We start from the raw sequence: 18,837 nt of genomic DNA, 5'->3' as shown, positions 1-18,837 counted from the left end.
GTTCTGCTGTTGTGATAGCAATGCAAAGCCAGTTAAGGGATTATGTTCCAACAGGCAACGGGGCCAAACACAACAGGGAGCAGAGCTGGGTGCTGGCACTGATCTGGCACTCATTCCCAAAAAGAAAAAAACAAAGGGGGAGGGTGGGTGTTATTGGAGTTTTTTTTTTGGGTGGTGATTTTGAGCAGCTGCACATCTGTGAAGTGCGAAGGCTTTACTCCCTCCTTAATCTGGATCATAAATAAGGTGAGAATCACCAAACGTTCTCACATTTTAATAGAAGAGGTTGCAAACTTTTCTTTCGTGTTTCACGTTCTCACCAGAACCAAACTGAGTCTGGATCCACCAAGAATGAGATAGAAGCTTCCAATCACTGCAACTGGAGCCACACTGGTCCTGTGCTGGAAACCCCTAACAGATACCATCTATCATGTAACAAAGGGGAGCAAATTGGTCTAATCTGTCACTACTGAAAGCACCTGTTCACCTGTTGGCCTCGGATTAAATATCACCTGAACTTTCTCATCTTTTATTTCCCTCAGCTTTCTGTACATCATCCATCATCTGTCATGAAAAGAAGTGCAAAGTCAAAGGAAAAGTGAGCAAAGACTAAATATCCTCTGGAAGTCGGATGTTGAAGTAACTCAGGTAACGTGGTCACGCTGTAAGGTTAAAGCTCTTCCACACACACAGACAGTGTGTGTGTTCATTGTGTATCATACGTCTCATTTCCAGTGCAACAAAACACTCTATATAAATGTGACAAGACCACATCACTCCCACAGAGGCATATACAGTTCCTTCACTCACAGATTGCTTCCCTGCCTCATGCATTCACTGTTGTCATTGGATTGTACATACAGTACTAAACATGCTCACTATGAAAGCAGAGCGTTCAATCCATCAAAGCAGGTAGTCCAAACAATGGGGTATCTAATGCCAGCAGGAGAAGGACGAGGAGGCGCAGGTCTGATCAATTCTGCCATGTAAACATAATGCTTTACAATCATACACGCTCATTATTGAATGAGAGTGAGGCGGCATTTAAAGTGCAGATCCAGACAAAACTGTATAAAATATAAGAGCGATAATTTCCTCAGACCTGTAAGGCTTCCATCCTCCAACCAGTTCCGATCAATGTCTGCCTGACACAACTGAAAGGACCTAGAGGAGAGACACAGTCTGCAGGGAGGAGTGGTATAACAGTGTCACAGACTGAAAAAAACAAGCAGACATTTAAAAGAGACAAGAGTGAGAATAATGTAAGGAGAAACATGGTTTGGCTATATACAGAGAGAACAGAAGGGGGCAGGGAGGAAGACACGGGTCTAAAAGTCTAGTTTTCCTCCGGTCTGTGAATAATGGATGTGGAGAGTGGAAGCCAGCATATGCATTTAGATGGCTCTGTGCATTAGCCTTTCAGTGTAGCATGGAGGAGACTCTTTTATTAGAATGTAACTTAATGCCAAGTTAACCTTTAACAGATTCACAGCGCAAAACAATGAGCCCCTGTTTTAATACAGCTTCAAACAGCAATATAAGCCAGACGCCTCTGTTAATGGCAGGTAGTATGTGGTTTTGGTCTGTGTATTAGCTGCTGAGTGGTTCCTCTTCAGAACCATCCCAAATGAAATGAGTGTGTTCCTCCTCCCTCTTAACACACACACACAGTGTGTGTGTGTGTGTGTGTGTGTGTGTGTGTGTGTGTGTGTGCGTGTGTGTGTGTGTGTGTGTGTGCACCCTCTGGCACTGATATCAAACACATCTTTTCAAAGGGTAGAGCTGTGGGAGATTAGCCACTGTTGGCCGCTAATATGTTTGAATGTGCCAACCAACCCAGAGCCAGGTCAGCTACCTGAGGAAGCACAAATATCAGTGTATTATTGTATTATTATTTTCAGCACCTGACTTACACTTCAGAAACTGACCGGCTGTGGACACCATGGACAACTCCTCTCCATGTCTCTGCACATTTGGTTGTCTTCATTCACCATTCCCAACCCACCTCCCGACAGGGACTTTTGCGGCTATTCCAGTCAAATAACTAGATGATGTCAGGCAACATGTCCATATGCTCTGTTAGCATAAAGCTAACCGTGAGCACCACACACAGTCCCAAACAGTCCTTATTCTTGACTTCTACTGGACAAGTTCAAAATCAGTTTATCAATAAGTCAAATTGAATGTTTAGACCTGGTTTGATGATTTGATGACAGGTGCCTTAAGTGTTACTTAAGTGCACAAAAAACTAAAGAATAAAATAAGAAACGACAGCATCACATTGACACCGAGGTGACTACACAGGCTCACAGCACTTCATATAGATTTATTCAGGCTGATGGATGGAGTTATCTATACAGCACTCCCTGCTGGCCTGAGTTCTGTTGTGTCTGCTTTAGGACTAATTAGGCACCGTTGGTACATTGTATGGTTGTCACTATGCCAATAGCACCGTGGAGGAAGGCATCTTGCCAAGTGTCACGCAGCATATAAAATATTAATCTGAGTGCTGTCCTTTGGTCTTTTGATTAATGCCAAACAGAAGGATAAGTATTCACAGCAAACTATCATGCACACAAACATAAAGAGTTTGAAGCACTGCTGTGTTGTAAAGCACAGACGCACACCAAGGGCAGCATGGTGGCGTATTCACACGGGAAGATGTCCTTCACCTGGAGGACAAAGGTTTAGAGTGTCTAACTGTCTGTCACACAGACGCTTCATAGCAGGACCGCTGTGCCTTTATTCTGATTCGCTGTGCTGTGTGAAACGTATAGAGACAGAGCAGCATGGTAACACTGTTGCACCTTTAATCCTGCAGCGATGGTGGTCGCAGTGCTGATTATGGGATGCCGGCATACCTGCCTTTGTTCATGGTGCACAAGTAAGACTGGCAGGGATGACTCTAAATTTAGCCCTGCAGTAGACTGGCAACCTGTCCAGGCTGCACCCTGTGCTTCTCACACAGGCGATAAAGAGGTAAAATCCAGTGGGTGGACGGGCAACAGCTGACCAAAAAAACCTCCACTAAAAATATTAAAATCCGACCAGGACACGCCTTACAATGTATTGCAGGATTGGTTTAATACCTGGAAGCAGCAAAACAGAACAGCTGTGGATTAATTTAGGTGAAGCATTCAATTGGATTTAGCAATTCAGGACACCATAAGAGAGTAATTTTGTCTGAAAGACAGGATTAATAAAAAAAAAAAAACAAGAATGCACATAATGCACTTAATTAAAAAAACACTTTGATGACTCATGTATCCGTCGCTGCATTATAAAACCTACAACAGTGTATTACCTGTAGTGCCTGAGAAAGAGAAGAGGGGGTAGAGAAGAGACAGACCAACACATAATCACATCACACACTACACACAGGCTGTGGGGGAGGGGGTCTACAGTGAGTGCATACAGCAACAAAGACAGTTACATAAGTCAAAGAGGATTGTCCCTGTGTGTGTGTGTTTGTAGACATGTGTCATGCAGTGTGTGGTGGGTGCATTCTGTTCCATCACGCACTGTGTGTAAGGCAAAGTGTTATATAGTGTGCGGAGGACAGAAAAAAAGAGGAAAGGAGTGAGAGCACAGAAAAGAAAAGCGTGTCTTCCTCGCTCTGCTGCTAATCCCCTCTGTCACCTCTCTGCCTCTCCTGCTCGTACCATCTCTGTCATTTTTATCTCCATCGCCTCTCTGTCTGATCTGTCTCTCTTCTTATTCCCTCCCAGACGCCTGCTCGGATGCCTGACTGTGACATGCAAGTGTGTGCTGTGCCGATATTCAGCACATGCACACACACACATACAAACAGGCTGCATCCAGCGTGTGTGCTGTGTTGCTGGCCCATCATGTCTTTGACATTGTTCACTGTATGTAGGACAATACATGTGTACATGAGTGTGTTTGTTAGTGTAGGCTTTTCACTATACAGAGGCACCAGAGTGCAGATGGCATGAAACACACTTCACACACATATCACACAGTCATGCTGTATTTATTTTATTAAAGGTACATTTTATATTTCTATCAATCAAACCACAGTTTTTTTAATCTGAGTGCACTTTTAATAAAAATGTAATTTTATACTAACTCTTAAGCTAGCTTGTTCAAGTTTTCCTCCTGAATTGCACAAGCTGATGAGGTGAAGCTGAACCTACCCCTTTGTTTTTGATGGGTTTGCAATCCTCATCTGCACCCTGAAGAACAATCTGTGTTGTCATAAAGAGTCAGGAGTCTTGTGAAATTTGCAGGTTTCTGGGGGCTAATGCTGGTTTTGGCTCTTATCATACTCTATTTAAAAAAGGGGCCGCACACAGTTATCTGAAATCACTACTTTCAAGTCTTGCAAATCTATTTCTGAATTTGTTTCAAAAGTGTATTCAGCTGAGCTTTGTTTTCCATTCTGTCTTGGATATTTCACAGTTTTATTTTCAGGCTTTGGCAAAGCCTGAAAATAATTTTGCAGAGATGTGCAGAAGCATTAATAGAGAGACCTCTGGGAATGTGAGCCCCACAGGTCTTATTCAAAATGATTTAGGGAGTGTGTCTGAAGCCCAAAGCTGTCACATCACATTAGTGTCCAAATCACTGTTAGCAAACAGAACGGTGTACAAACACAAATGGAAGCAGACGCTTATGTACAAGTGGGTACATATGCTGACAGATGCACACACACACACACACACACTTTGCACAACTCTACCTCTACTGCAGTAAAAGCGGCTCATACATACTGAGCACACACAATATATACTCTTGCAAAGGACATAAGAACACACAGACACACACACACAGCCTGCTACAATGGCCTTACCCATTAAAAATGCATAGCACTGCAGCAACAGTTTCTAAAAATGAGCACCAGGGCCAGCTGCTGATCGGCACTCTGAGACTTGCCTTCTAAGAGTGAAACAAAAACCAATCTTCCTGGAAAGTAAACGATACAATTCAATTACATTAAATCAGTTCTTCTAATACTATCTGTCATTTTAACAGTCAGAGAAATGGTTAACAGGATGCTTTATCTCTCTGGATGCTAATATTGTCAGGTCCGAAGCAGTGCCAGCACAGTTAATGTGCTCACTATTGTCCTCCCTCATAGTGTTATCAGCAATCATCAACACCACGCTTCTAATGTGAAAGCAAAAGTGCTGCCAAGCGGCAGACAGGAAGAGAAATCAGGCCAATAGACCCCGATTGAGGCTAAATGAGGGGCCTGGTGGCACCAGCTAGCTGAGACCTTTCCACTGCCTGTTCATCATTCATTCCAGCTGCTGTCTGGGAGGCGGATTCTAACATAGCGGAAATAAAAGTGGTGATGCATGTGTTAACCATAGACAGGACGCTCTGTCTGGTGAAGACAGGGGAGGGGGGGGCTGAGAAAGGACGGGCATGTCCCGCCCACCTCCTCTCTGGGGTTTGACACTTTGTCCGGGTCTTACAGCGGACATGTGGTTGCTTCTGCTCCGACAGCACTCCGATTATAGTTGGGTCAGGAGCCAATTGTTGCCCTTCTTGTTGCTGCAAACCCCGCCCACACAGCACTGAGTCACAGAGATGAATGGCTGCAACCACCATGGCGCTGATCCATATGTAGACACTCCTACAGCACACTTATCTCCCTCTAATTTCTCTTCCTCCTCTTCACTTTTCTAAACTTAGACGCGACTTCGTCAGTCTGCAGTGATTTCATCCCTTCGCGCTTCCTGTTGATCGTCATCCTGTCTCCTATAGCTGCAGGAATTCAGGCCCGCATTGAATGACAAACCAAGGACACATCTGCAGCTTTTAGGTATTCGTATTTTTTTATATAGCTTTGCATCATGTTGATATGCTATTCTAGAAGTGTTCCAGGCTTCACAGCATCATCACAATCTGCATGATGCTAAAGCAAACAGACACAACACACCGCAGCACCTTGTCTCTGGACAACCACAAGTAGATAAACCCCCTCTGTGCCACCTCCTCACCACACATCGCCTCCAGTCCTGAGATGTCTTGCTTTGCCCCTCCCCCACCATTCTGTTCACATTGTGCTTCAATCAGACAGAAAAGCACAACAGCCCCGCGGCCAGTCACGTTTCACACACATGCTAGAATCATAAATACAGGCCTATAGATGAGAGCTAAGGTGGCGAGGGGGAGGGCTGTGCGCATGTGACAGCCATGTGGCAGGGCATTAAAGCCTGAGTCATCATGTCATGCGACACATGTGTGTGCATCCCTGCAGGCGCACAGCATGACATGCTAAAAGGAAGCCTACAGAGGAGCAACAGGGGGATAAATATCACTGCAGCTACCAGCAGAGGAAGGCAAACGGCAAGATTTGCGTAGCTTTTATATTGACAAAGTCTCTGCCAAGTCCACCAGACATGGTGTCTGAAGTTTAGGACATTGGCTTTACTCAAGCAAAGTCCATTATAAAATGACATCTATTTAGGCTGGCAGCAGCGAGGCTTAAGTCACCGAGCGAATATTTGGAGTCCTGTCTCCGGAGCTGAGGAAAATTTTAAACATTTGCTTACAATGTTGCTGTCACTGAGGGGAGAAAGTGCAAAACCTCTGCAAGAGTATGATGGAGTCAAAAGAAATGAAGCATCCCAGTGACCGAACAAAGTTCAGCCAGCAGCTTCTTATGAGGATGTTTTTTTAACCATTTACCTTTGAGGCAAAGCATCCAGGGTCTACAGATGGATGCTGGAGTGGAGCTGGGACCTTTGAAATGTTGTCATTGCAATGTGCATGAGTACAGCAAAAAAATGAGCAGAGCACCACAGAAACACCGGCATGGATGTGCTGCAGTGAGAGGACTGAATACAACTAGCTTTCAGGGTTTGCTATCATTCAGCTTTATTCATCTCTCAATGATCAATATGGCTGCAGCTACTTTATGCACTGAGATGTACCATTTTGTTTGAAATCACAACTTTATACCAAAGATTATTTAGGTAGTTTGACCAGATTGTCTGGACCAGCATCACCCACTAATATCTGGCTTTTGTGCTCAGTGGGAAAGGGTACAATCAGCATCTCTTTTGACTTTTGTTTCCTGATACTAATATTTTAGTTGTGTCTTTCTCTGGTAAGAGATATTTTGTTGAATGGATCAAATGACTGAATAATCTCAGAAGCTACATACCATATATAGCTGAACACGGACGAGTATGAGCTGCAGGTAGAGATGCTTTGGGGGAATCAATTGCAGAGAAAGAGTAACAAGTTAATTATCTGGTTATAGTGTGTATTCCATAATACGCCTATAAGCAACATTACCCACGAGGCCACTCCAGAAATCTAGTGTAGGCTTGTTAGCTGCAGCTGACAGAGACACTAATATTCTCCAGCTGGAGTTGGTTTAGTTGAGTATGTAGAAATTAGCCTTTAGCAAAGAAGGTAAAAAGCATGAAATAAAACACTCAGAATCAAATTGTGTAATAAACGTAACAGATGCTTTACCTGAATGCACGTTCCTGCTCCATGTTAAGGCCTTGCCGAGATTAACTACACATACATATAAAAACTACAGGCAAGGACACACACCTACAGTATGTATGAAGCTGCACACAGCTCTGTCACTGTCTTCCATTATCACACAGACACACACACACACATCTCAGCGCACACAAACACTGCTGGTGACAGGCAATTCCTCAAGGTCTGCTACCTTGGGAACCGCTCTGTCTTTCCTCTTCTGTGTGCGCCTACGTTCCAAGTGTAGTGTGTACATGTGTCGAGGTCGCCACAGACACACACGCGAAGTATCGCGTCTAGATTTTAGTAAGGTCAAAACCAACCATTTACACAGCCTGCAGACATACGGTGCTCGCCGTTTGTCACCTGTACGCCATCTCACAACACACCTGTCAGACTGCAAACATACACCTGCTCAGAGATGGGTTGATACATTCGTGCACTAGTGAGTTGTACCTGAACAACACAATATCAAGTAGCGCACCAACATCACAACATTAACTAAGAGTTTAAGCACCATCAAGCATCTGTTCATTCAAACAGTAAATCTTATGTGATCTCATTAGACCTGTCAGTGCGCAAACATGTACATTAAAAACACAAGAGTTGACAATATAATGCATTGCATGATAGGTAAGAGGGGAATGAGTGCTAATTAATGGAACAAAATGCATGTGGTCAAAACATTAGAACACACACAGGATGTCTGTGAAAGGGCTGAAGCACATGTACATCCACAGATGAAACACTGAAAGGAGGAGTCACAGAAGCTAAACAGAAATAATGAGGTGCAGAGAATCAGCAGAAAAAAGAATAAAACACAGTCTTATAGTGAAAAACAGAATGATGTATAGGAAGTGAAAGGATGCAGGAGAGAGAGAGAGAAAAACTTCCACTTTTCAAAGTTGCATTCCCATGGCGAGCCAGAGGTCAAATGAAAGCCAGGGAGCAAAGCTAGATGACAAAATCTTTGTGCTTGACAGGATTTGGTAAGCCAGCCCCCCTACAAGCACCACAGGGACTGTGCCAACCTGACAGCATGAATTTGACTCAACTCCACCACACCTCAACAACAAGCAAAACCACCCAGACTCAACCTCTGACATCCAAACTGCATTTTTATTCCAAGAATAAAGCCAAGGCAGAAATGCATTTCTTCAAGCAGCCGTCTAAAACCCAATGAAAAAGTGATTCGATCCATAATAATCTCATTTTAAAGAAGAAGAAAACACATTTACAGCCAATATCAACCAACAGGGGGCGTAAAAAATGGGTTGGTGCCATCAAAGAGTGCTAGCTGTCAGCTCACACTCCACCTTTTAGCCCATTTATGACTAACTTTGAGTTAAAGAAAGGCGCTGCCAAGATGGCCACAGCCTCTACAGTCAGCTTGAAAACTGCCTCCCCTTTGAGTAACATCATGGAGGGTTTATTCATCTATATGTATGATTAAAAGCCTCTGATCAGACATTCATTCTGTTTCAGCTCATGCAGCGTTTTACAGGAAGCCTTTGATTCAGTTAGTTAACTTTGAAAATGCTTGAATCAAATTCATCCCCCCCCCCTCTGCCCAGCACCCAGAAATCTTCTGCGGCTAAGCACGTGGTCACATCATTTCTAAACAAGCCTCCGGCTGGCCCACACTATGAATAACCAAGGTAACTGGAAGACATTCTGCTTCGACCTTAAAAGTGCATTTAAATTGATCCCATACGGCTCCTTCTCTGTGGAAGTCATGTATGATTTGTGAAATGACAGTGACATTTCAGTTAGACGCTGGATCTAAGACGCCTACAATGAAGTGATATTTATGTCACAGGACAGCTATGAGCACAAGGAGTAATCTGCTCCGGGCGAGTCACAAACAACAGCTGCAAACGCTGGTAATTTATAAAGGACAGCGTGGATTATTTGAATTTTGACAGTAAAGAAATCGTTGCTAATATAAGTGCTAATTTCAGCAGTGGAGTGAAGTACCACAACTCCTGCATCAGAGGCTGGGCAGAGTGTATTTACTTTAAAAACCTGATTCACGATGGGACTTCTGTGGTGCAGGGACTCGACAGCGGTCGTCAGAGTGCTGTTACATTACACAGGCATACTGCCCACCAGCAATATGAGTTCAAATCAATAGAGTAGGAACCAAGTCTTCACAGGTGGCCCAGGCATTGCTGAACATACAGTTGTGTGAAATAAATCCAGTTATAAATCACAGTGCTGTGTGACCCTGATTGCCCCCTTCACAGCAGTTTCTGCACACGTGGTAAAAAAAAACAGTGCTCATATCTGAGGCTATAGATCATCAAAATTTTTCAACATTGGACATTTATTTTTTATAGCTTGCGCCACTGGTTGGGATAAGGTGACACTGCACTAGTGAAAATGTCCAGTTCATCTGTTATGTAAAGGTAAAATCAGAATGTATTTTGCACACATTCAGGGACGTCAGCCATATTTTAGTGGGCATCATATGATTAATGTGTGTGTTCTAAAGCACCAATCCCTTTAACATTTTGATTTTTTTCAATCATCCTGTCTGCTGATTGGCTCACCTAGAGGGTTCATTTAAATCCTTTATGATTGTTTGTTTCCTGCAGATCTCTACAGTATTTAGCCATGCCACTGTGGTCTTTTATTGTTATTTAATGTGTTGTCATTTTATTGCACTTCAATCATTCCTTTAAAGCAACAAATTCTATTATCTTTAGCCTAAACAAACCAACATGTACCTGCTCCAGCTAAACAGTTGAAACTTTTACAAACTAAGCACTTGTGTCTGTGCATCTAGGGCATAATATACAGAATAACTAATGATTCAGTTTAGTCTTTTACTTCTACATCACAGTCTGTCCACAAGCAGTCAGCCAATCACCATCCAGTGCAGTAAATTTATGCATCTCTCTGTGTACAAATATGAAGCCATCTATTCCACATGACACTGTGATTACAACGAGCCACTCATGTTCTACCTCCCACCTACTGGGAATAACTTGGCTCAAACACCTGTGCATGTGCACATATACACACAACTCACAGCTTAGATTATGTATTTACAGTATACATCCCATTTTTACTGCTGCATGAAATGTCCATATGTTTCTATTGATAATCAAAAATGGAGAGCAGGTCAGAAAAAATGCACTCTGTTGAAGCTCTCCTCAACATATCTTGTTTTCAAGTGAACCGAAACATGACAAGGCTTTCCGAACTGTGATGAGTCACTGTGTGTGTGTCAGTGCATGGATGAGTTCATGTGCACTTTTGCATTCGTTAACCAGGCATAACATAACTAACCTTCAAATTATCTGTCTTGTTTGAACACACACACACACACACACACACACACACACACACATTCCTGAAAAGACAGGGACAGGAAGCAAGGGCAGCAAAAGCTGGAGTTAAATGTACACTAAATTATTGAAGAGAAGCAACATGGCAGCACAGCTTTAATCACCCTATAGCCCCAGATCCCATTTGGTGCTTGTCAAGTCTGACGGACTTAAGCCAAACACGCTGTCAGGATACTGGACAGAGAGGAGCAGCCGCCTGCACTGGTGTGGTACTGATGCAGCAAAATTAGTTTTCCATTTCTAAGAACTGATAGAAGAGAAGGTGCTGAGTGCTTCTGGAGAGCACGAAATATGAAGCCTGGTGCACAAGGGGTCTTTGATTAAGAGCATACTTCACTATGGAGCACAGACACAAACACACACATCCTTTGTTCCTGCAATAGTGTGAAGTTGATGTGCAGTGAACTGACATGAGCACCACATCTTGGAAGCTCTCCGGTGACCTCACACAGGGACTTTTAAATATTTTTTTTAACAACACCATCTGGCAGACAAAAAGCTCTTAACACATACACACACACACACAACATTAAACTGCCTCTTCTTATGCAACAAGATGACTTAATTTCTAGCTATTCTCTCTCGTTTCTCTTCCCCAATCCTTGATCCACTTGTGAGAAAAGTAAAATGAGGTCAGCTGGGATGAGATACTAATCCCTTTTGATTTTGTGTGATACCGCTCCTCGTTCACAATCATTTATCCCCCATATGCTACCCCTCTAACCACAGAAATGGCACATGGATAAACTGTAGCCAAAAGATTTCACAATAATAACATTATTATCATAATATGTATAGAGAATTCTGTCAAATTTCATCTTTGGCTCAGCCTAAGCTGCCCTGGCTTCCATCTGTGCAACACCACGATAACTTAGCTTTAACAACACCTCATGCTTCAGGGTTAATAAACGACAATGTGATCTTTCTGCTAGTAAGTATAGAAAAAAAGGGAATGATGCCGCACTCTTTATTATTTTCATTTCCAAATGTGACATCTGCAAAGCACACAGTATACTGTATATGAAAAGAGACGCAAGCACCGATCACACATGCGCTTAAGTCACCCAAGATACTCCCAACACAGCAAAGGCAGCAGCAGTTTAACTCCTTTGATGAGACTGCTGCTGTCTCAGTCAGCCTCGTCTCTGGCACATTGCATAACTAAACACAGACACACAAACCTGAACCCAGTCAGCACTATCGAGTCCCATCTAAGAAGGGCTGGCTTACAAAAGAGAATCCAAATGAGGAGAAAGCACAAAGAAGGAATGGAAATAAAGTTGTAACGAAATAGAGGGGAGAATAAATGAATAAACAAATGATCTGTGACCTGAGAGGAAGCTTCGACTCTCGCTCCGTTTGTGAAGATTCTGCAGATATGCAGAGAAAAGCAGCCCGAGAGCCACTGTAATCACTCATTAAAATCCAAATCTGTTATCATTACGGCAGAAATAAATGGGATCTGCATGGCACTGGTCATGCTGAAAATGCAACTCAAAGCACAAAAGCAAAGACTCGAATGAAATATAACTCTGTATTGTGTCAGTGTGCTGTTAGAGGCATCTGTGAGCTGCTCTATGAAACATGAGCTCATTTCACTTTACAGTTCTACAGAAAAGTCTCAAATGCACTGAATACATTGAAATTCCAATCAAACACACACACACACATAAACTGTGAAGCTCTCTGGAGACTGCAAGCTTACAACTTTCTTTTGTGCGAACTAAACTACTGAAACTCCAGCATCTATTGCTGTGCTACTGTTTCTGTTTTAACACTTCAAATTGTTCCCGTTCGGTAGTCCGGGCAGAGAAGTGGTGGCTCAGTAGGGTCTCCCTGTGAGTGCACACAAAGCTTGAAGGGTAGCAGGGTAGTCACTGAGTGAATCAGATGGGAGATTAATGCTGAAGATATGTCATAGTCAATTGTGCACCACCCAAAAGCTGCACAGGGCTACTGCCAGTCACTACAAAGTGTGTGTGTGTGTGTGTGTGTGTGTGTGTTTGCAAGCATGTGTGCAGCAGTGTCTGCTTCACACAAAAACCCTCGATTGTGTATGTCAGCACACATACGATATTTGCATGTGTATCTTTTAACATTACCTCATCCACCGTTGTGTGAATGCATGAATGTGTGTTTGTTCTGCAGAATCCTGAAATAATCACTGTGTGTTTGCAACCCCATTCGTTTCCGTGAGTCTTATGATGTCTTGCGTCTGTCGATGAGATAATCTGGTCGAGCACGGACTGACAATTTGATCTATTGATATGCGTCTTGCTGGCTCACAGGGAGTCTCTGAGTTATAGTGCTGCCATTTCTCATGGCCACCAACCAGTACAGAGCCATCTCTATGCAGAGGTGAGCCACCACCACCAAGAAAATACACACATGTCACTATGAAATGGTAAAAAACAACACAACACTAAATTGTTAACTGCTAGAACAGTGTCTGTGAGAAGAGGAGAGGAGATGACAGACCAGAGCCAGACACTGTGCCCACCCGCAAAAAAATGTAAGCTTACCAGTGTGGGAGTTTTGTTGGACGGTGTGTTTATAGTCTGCAGGAAATGTCGATCAAGAGTGTGCGCAAAACGGAGCAATAACACCATCCTGTTGTGTTCAGCCTCCTCTTCATCATCTTGCCAACAGTAACCTGGGTAAACTAAAGGCCAGAGAGTCTCTGAAGTGGCATCAGTGAAAAAAAAAAAACAAAGAACAAACATGACTGAATCAGAAAGCTAGATAGACTTATACCAACTTCTTATCAGAAACATTGTCTCATCCCTAAAAATGTGTGTGTTTTAACACAATTCTGCACTCACACTTACATTTGAAATTACACAGCTAATCCAAGGATAGCTAATGCAGGGTGATTGCTTGCACAGCAAAACCTGTTTTCACAACTTATTTTTTGCTGCTGAGGTATTGTGCAGAAAACAACCGAGTGTGTGTGTGTGTGTGTGTGTGTGTGTGTGTGTGTGTGTGTGTGTGTGTGTGTGTGTGTGTGTGCACTCTGGCATATCTGCCTCGGTGCATTACCACACACAGATCAATAAGGATTCTATTCTTGCCCATTAGATCTCAAAAAAGGGGGTAGCCTGCCTCTCTCACTTTCTGTCCGCTCTCTCTGCTCTCCTTTGTCCGTCGGCCTGTCCTCTCCACAGGCTTTCCTGCCAACCTCTCTCTCTATTCCCCTCTTTCTCTCCTCCAGACAACACCAAAGGCACATTGTCATCTTCCCAGCTGGAGCAGCAGAGTCAGTGGCGAGCATCAAACATGGGACAGTTTTGAGGGGGATCACAGAAGTGATTGGCTTTATGGCTAAAGGGATCAGACATCTCCTCAGAGGGTATGCGTGCGCGCACACACACACACTGACACATAGGCACATATTCCCTCACACGCACGCACACACTCTCCTGGTTCTGCTGTAATTCTCCGTCCTCTGCCACACTGCCAGGCTGAGGCCCTTGATCTGCCACTTCCTGTAATCCTCCATGGGAGAAGGGTGCAGCCACATGTCCTGGCAGGACAAACACGCAAACAAACAAACACACACAAACACACAGATATCCAGGAGAACTATAACTGCGATAATAATGACCTCCAGGACACAGATACGTATCAGGTGCAGGACTCCCGGGATGCAACTGGCAAAAAACCTTAACCAAAATACATCCTTTAACAGCACAAAAAATATGACTCATGAAACCTCCATTATACCTCCTCATCTGCACCACGATTATATCACCATAAATCAGATAAAGAAACGGGGCTGACAAAACAGCAAAATAACAAGAGAGGGGAAGCAGCACCAAAGAACAGATAGATGACTCCCAATTCACCTTCCCTCGACTCTGATAAGACTATCTGATCCACATCACTCCAACACAAGAGAGATTCCTGTGTTCATTCAATTTCAAAGTGACCAGCTTCTGCTAGCAGGAAACAAACGGAGGGAGAATTCATTTTGATCTTTAAGCTGACTGGTTACAGCTGGAGTAATATTCCATCAAGCCAAGACATAAGCTCCATTAAGCTCATTCGCCAGTTCCTGCAAAAGCCTGAACAGAGTGTATCTACCAGAGGAAGGATTCCAGCTCCTGTCTGCTAATACATGTGTACCACAGCACAATCTGCACTGGAAAATGTGGTAGATTGCTATGTCTTCATCAGAAACATGATTCTAGAGACTCTCAGGCTCACCAAGCATCTCTGTTTTTTTATCCTCCCTCTTCCAGCACAGGTGAAGGAGACTGAGTCAGAACCGTGGCTGCCAGCAGGTGGGGATGAGGGACAGCCAGGCAAGCAGCTCTTCATCACACTGTAATGAGCTGGCAAAGGTTGTCGGACAGGCAAGAGAACACATGGAGGACCTGTAAAAGCAGCCTCACACAGGCGAGCTCGCGGGCGTTCTCTGAAGCTATATGACTCCCTGTGGTGCCATTCCTTCGCAAGCTGTTGTCCCTGCTTGTGTAAATGTCCTCATATTGCCAAAAAAAAGCCGACACAAGCTACCACTTGTGCTGAACTGCAGCACATTCTTCAACATGTGGTCTAATGAGGACCTCTTAGTGGATGTCTTAGGGTTTAAAACTACGTGAGCAATGTGGCAGTGCCAGTAAAGGCAGCTAAAATGTCTGCCGCTTATGTGATAACATCTGGAACGTGGACTATAAGGAGAAAGCTTACAAACACACACAGAGCTGAAGGGGACTTGTGCTATCACAAACACTAAAAGTACACTGAAACCCAACCAACATGCATCAGCAGCTCAGACATCTGTTCACTTACCTGCTTCTGCCTCACAGGGATGCAGCTACACCCTATAGGAGCTGCCGCAGGCCACACGTAGCAACAAAAAGGATACAATCTGAGAGCTCCGCTCTGGGTGCCGATGGCCAGTATCTTCTGCACAGGGTCAAAGGCCATGGCTGACGGCTGATAGGGGAAGCCATGACGGACGGTCTGGTTTGATGGACAGAAGGATGGGGAAAAACAAAGAGGAGAGAAAATCAATTTGCATTTCACAGCAGGAGTGTTGTTTTGTCAGAGGATGTCACACACCTGATTTTGGTAAACAAACGGCACAGATGGATGTGGAAAGTGTTGTGAAATATAAAGCCTGGGAATTGTGCAGACAAGAGAATATGAACGAGAAGAACAAATGTTCCTTCTATATGCATGGCTACCCTGTTCTTCATGATAGGGTGATACTTGGCCTCGCTACTTAGAATCCTTTTATAACCATGGGCCTATTTTGAGACTTCTTCTCTCTTATTTCCCTCTTTTTATGTCGTTTTTCTTTCCCTCACTGCCTCCCACGTGAAGTCGTGATTACACTGAAGTCTGGAAATAAAAATACATGGCAAAGAAATCATTTGGTTCTGATGTGTCACAGAGACCTCCTATGGTCTACCTGCTTCTCTCTCTCTCTCTCTGTGTATTTGTGTGACTGTAGTTTTATGGCATCAGTCAGCCGGTTGGTGGGCTTTTGGATTTGTTTGCTTAGTGGCAGAAGGCTAAAGCACATTACATAAGAAGCACTCAGTGCAGCAGAGACACCTGCCTTACTTGCACAGAAACATCACAGCCAGTTCCTGCTCAGACAGACAGTGAAGGTGAAGGAGTGAGTCTTGTTCACAGACACTTCAATCAGATGTCTGGCTGTTGATAGACACATTTAGGCCACTGTGGCTAACAAAGCTGCAGGCTCAGTTGATCCATCCAAACCAAAATATCCCTCAAGGTGAGTGGATGTGACCTCTCAGATTTGAGAAGAATCTATTAATAATTATACAGCTCTACAAACAAGTCCATTACAGCTATGCGGGCCTAAAGATGTGTATGAAATCAATAGCAAGCACACAGTGGGGTATATAAAAAGGCAGCACCAACCCATTAGAGCATGAGTGGGGAAACCCTGATTTAACATTACAGTGGGGGAAGATGTAGCATGTGCAGCATGGAAATTTCACCACTGTTTAAATGATCCCATCCATTGCTGTGGCCAATTCAGGCAGAAGAGGGAAAGGCCATTGTTTTGAAACGGGCCCCCACTCTCTTCAGGCGCCATCAGTCCCCACTGGACCAATGATCTGGGGATAAAGTGGTGTGTGTGTATGGGAGATATGGAGCTGTGTGAGAAGTGTGTGACAGAGAGAGAAGGTGGGGAAGGAAAGGAATGGAAATGCACAGTGAGGAAAAACACACAGCCACACACTCTTTTACACACACACACACACACACACACATCAACCACAAACCATCGTTTTGCTAATCCAAACCCAGCAGATTACGCAAGAGAGGATCAAGTCAGCCCAACCCCTCGATATGACACTTCATGCCATGCGCACATACAGAAAACTCCAATATTGTCTTACGCACATTACACAATCCATACAACTGAATGACTTTTAAATATTGGCAGTGCATTACGCAATAAAAAGATGCAGTCATGTAGGAACTTATGTGTTTATTTATTTATTTGTCCTATCGCCATACAGTAGTCTATGCGCATTGTAGGCAGGATGTGTCATATCTTCATTTCTTGGAAAATCCTCAATCCAAACTGCCCTATCCCTGACAGTAAATACGCATTTAATCAGAATGTGATGAGGACTGTGCTGCTGCATCATAATTAAATAATTCTGCAGAGCCCCCCTGCACCTTCTGTATCCTGAAATGGGATAAGCGCAACGCAAACTATCAATAATAATGATACATGACTACACAGAGAAGGGTTGACTGTAATGAATACAGCAGGAGGCTATAATAAAATCATCAGTCTCGCCCACCTTGCAGAGCTGGAAATGCTCGGACTGGAGGGTCTCCTGGATCAGATGGTTCTCCTGTGGCACCACTTGGACAGATGGTGTGGAGGAGGACACCTCTTTCAAACCGTCCAACACCTTCCTGATGTTAAACTTCTTCATTTTCACACTGCAGAGCACAGAATTTCAATCGCCGTCAAAGGATACAGAGGATGGCCACTTTCTTTCTCTCTCTCACACACACACGCTCTCTCGCTTCTGGTTTCCCGTGTGAATCTCACATTTTAGTGCTTATTTTTTTTTTAGCGCAGTCTCCATGCTGGAAAGCTCCGGCGCGCACCGCACAGGTCGCTTTGTTTGACGTGGAATTGTGGAGACGCAGGCGGCTGGGATGTTTTGTGCGTCGGAGTAAATCGCTCGGAGTACGTCCTGTGCTCCCACTGCGTGTTGGTTGCTCAGCTCTTCCTCTCGGCTTCCCTCGCCCTCCCCTCTCGGGGTATGTGCGCCGCTCAGCCAAGGCGGAAACGCAGCGCAGCGGTGGTGTTGCTGCTGCTGCTGCTGCTGCTGACGCTGACGCTCCTGCGCATGTCTGACAGAACACAGGCTTCAACACAAATCCCGCCGCCTTGCCAGCCCTCTCTCTCTCTCTCTCTCTCCCTCTCTCTCCCTCTTCCTCGTTTCATCTGCCCCCAGCGACAACGCCCCCCCCTCCTCCCTGCCTCTCTCACGCACACATAGTAGGTTTTGCTCCACTGCACCTGGCGATGCTGGTGATGTTAGGATGCTGCAGCGTTGAGAGTGTGTGCGTGGAGACAGACAAGCAAACAAACCTGAGCTCAGACCCGTTCTTTCCACTGCACCCTCGCCCTGTCCACTCTCACCTCGGCGTGTGTGTGTTTGCGTGGAAGATTCGCCATATTAAGAACTATGATAATGTAAAGTAAAACATAAAACGCTGCTGTGCCAGTCATCAAAGAAACATCCCATTAATAGCAACATTTTAGTCGGTTAATCCATTTTGCATGTAACTTATAAATCATTAGCACACAGCATTGCTGATTTGATCCGTGAATGGTATAGGGGGCAGCACAATAAATAACACAACAGCTGAGTAAGCAATGCCTGTGTCAGTATCCATGGCAATGGTTGTTTTCACTTCTGGCGCAGCCCAGCAGTTTACCTGCTATTTATTCTCTCCCTCTGAACAAGGAGACCTCTGAGAGGGTGTGGGAAAGTCCACT

General features: G+C 44.2%; 1 protein-coding gene across 3 annotated transcripts in view; it reads right to left on the bottom strand.

Moving 5' to 3' along the window:
• stxbp5a (syntaxin binding protein 5a (tomosyn)) overlaps positions 1-18,095 on the bottom strand; it is an 80,771-nt gene extending 62,676 nt beyond the window's left edge. For 2 of the 3 annotated variants that reach the window (XM_028397804.1, XM_028397805.1), the window contains exons 1-2: positions 17,621-18,095; positions 15,694-15,791 (exon numbers count right to left, since the gene is read on the bottom strand). In XM_028397804.1, coding sequence (XP_028253605.1) covers positions 15,694-15,791; positions 17,621-17,758 — 236 coding nt within the window. In that variant the 5' untranslated portion in view covers positions 17,759-18,095. The remainder of the gene's footprint in view (positions 1-15,693; positions 15,792-17,620) is intronic. The other variant, XM_028397802.1, reaches the window with a different exon arrangement.
• Between the last annotated feature and the right edge of the window lie 742 nt (positions 18,096-18,837).

This window comes from Parambassis ranga, chromosome 24 (assembly GCF_900634625.1).
Source record: "Parambassis ranga chromosome 24, fParRan2.1, whole genome shotgun sequence".
Taxonomy (NCBI): domain Eukaryota; kingdom Metazoa; phylum Chordata; class Actinopteri; family Ambassidae; genus Parambassis; species Parambassis ranga.
This window is presented reverse-complemented; position numbering and strand designations above follow the sequence as displayed.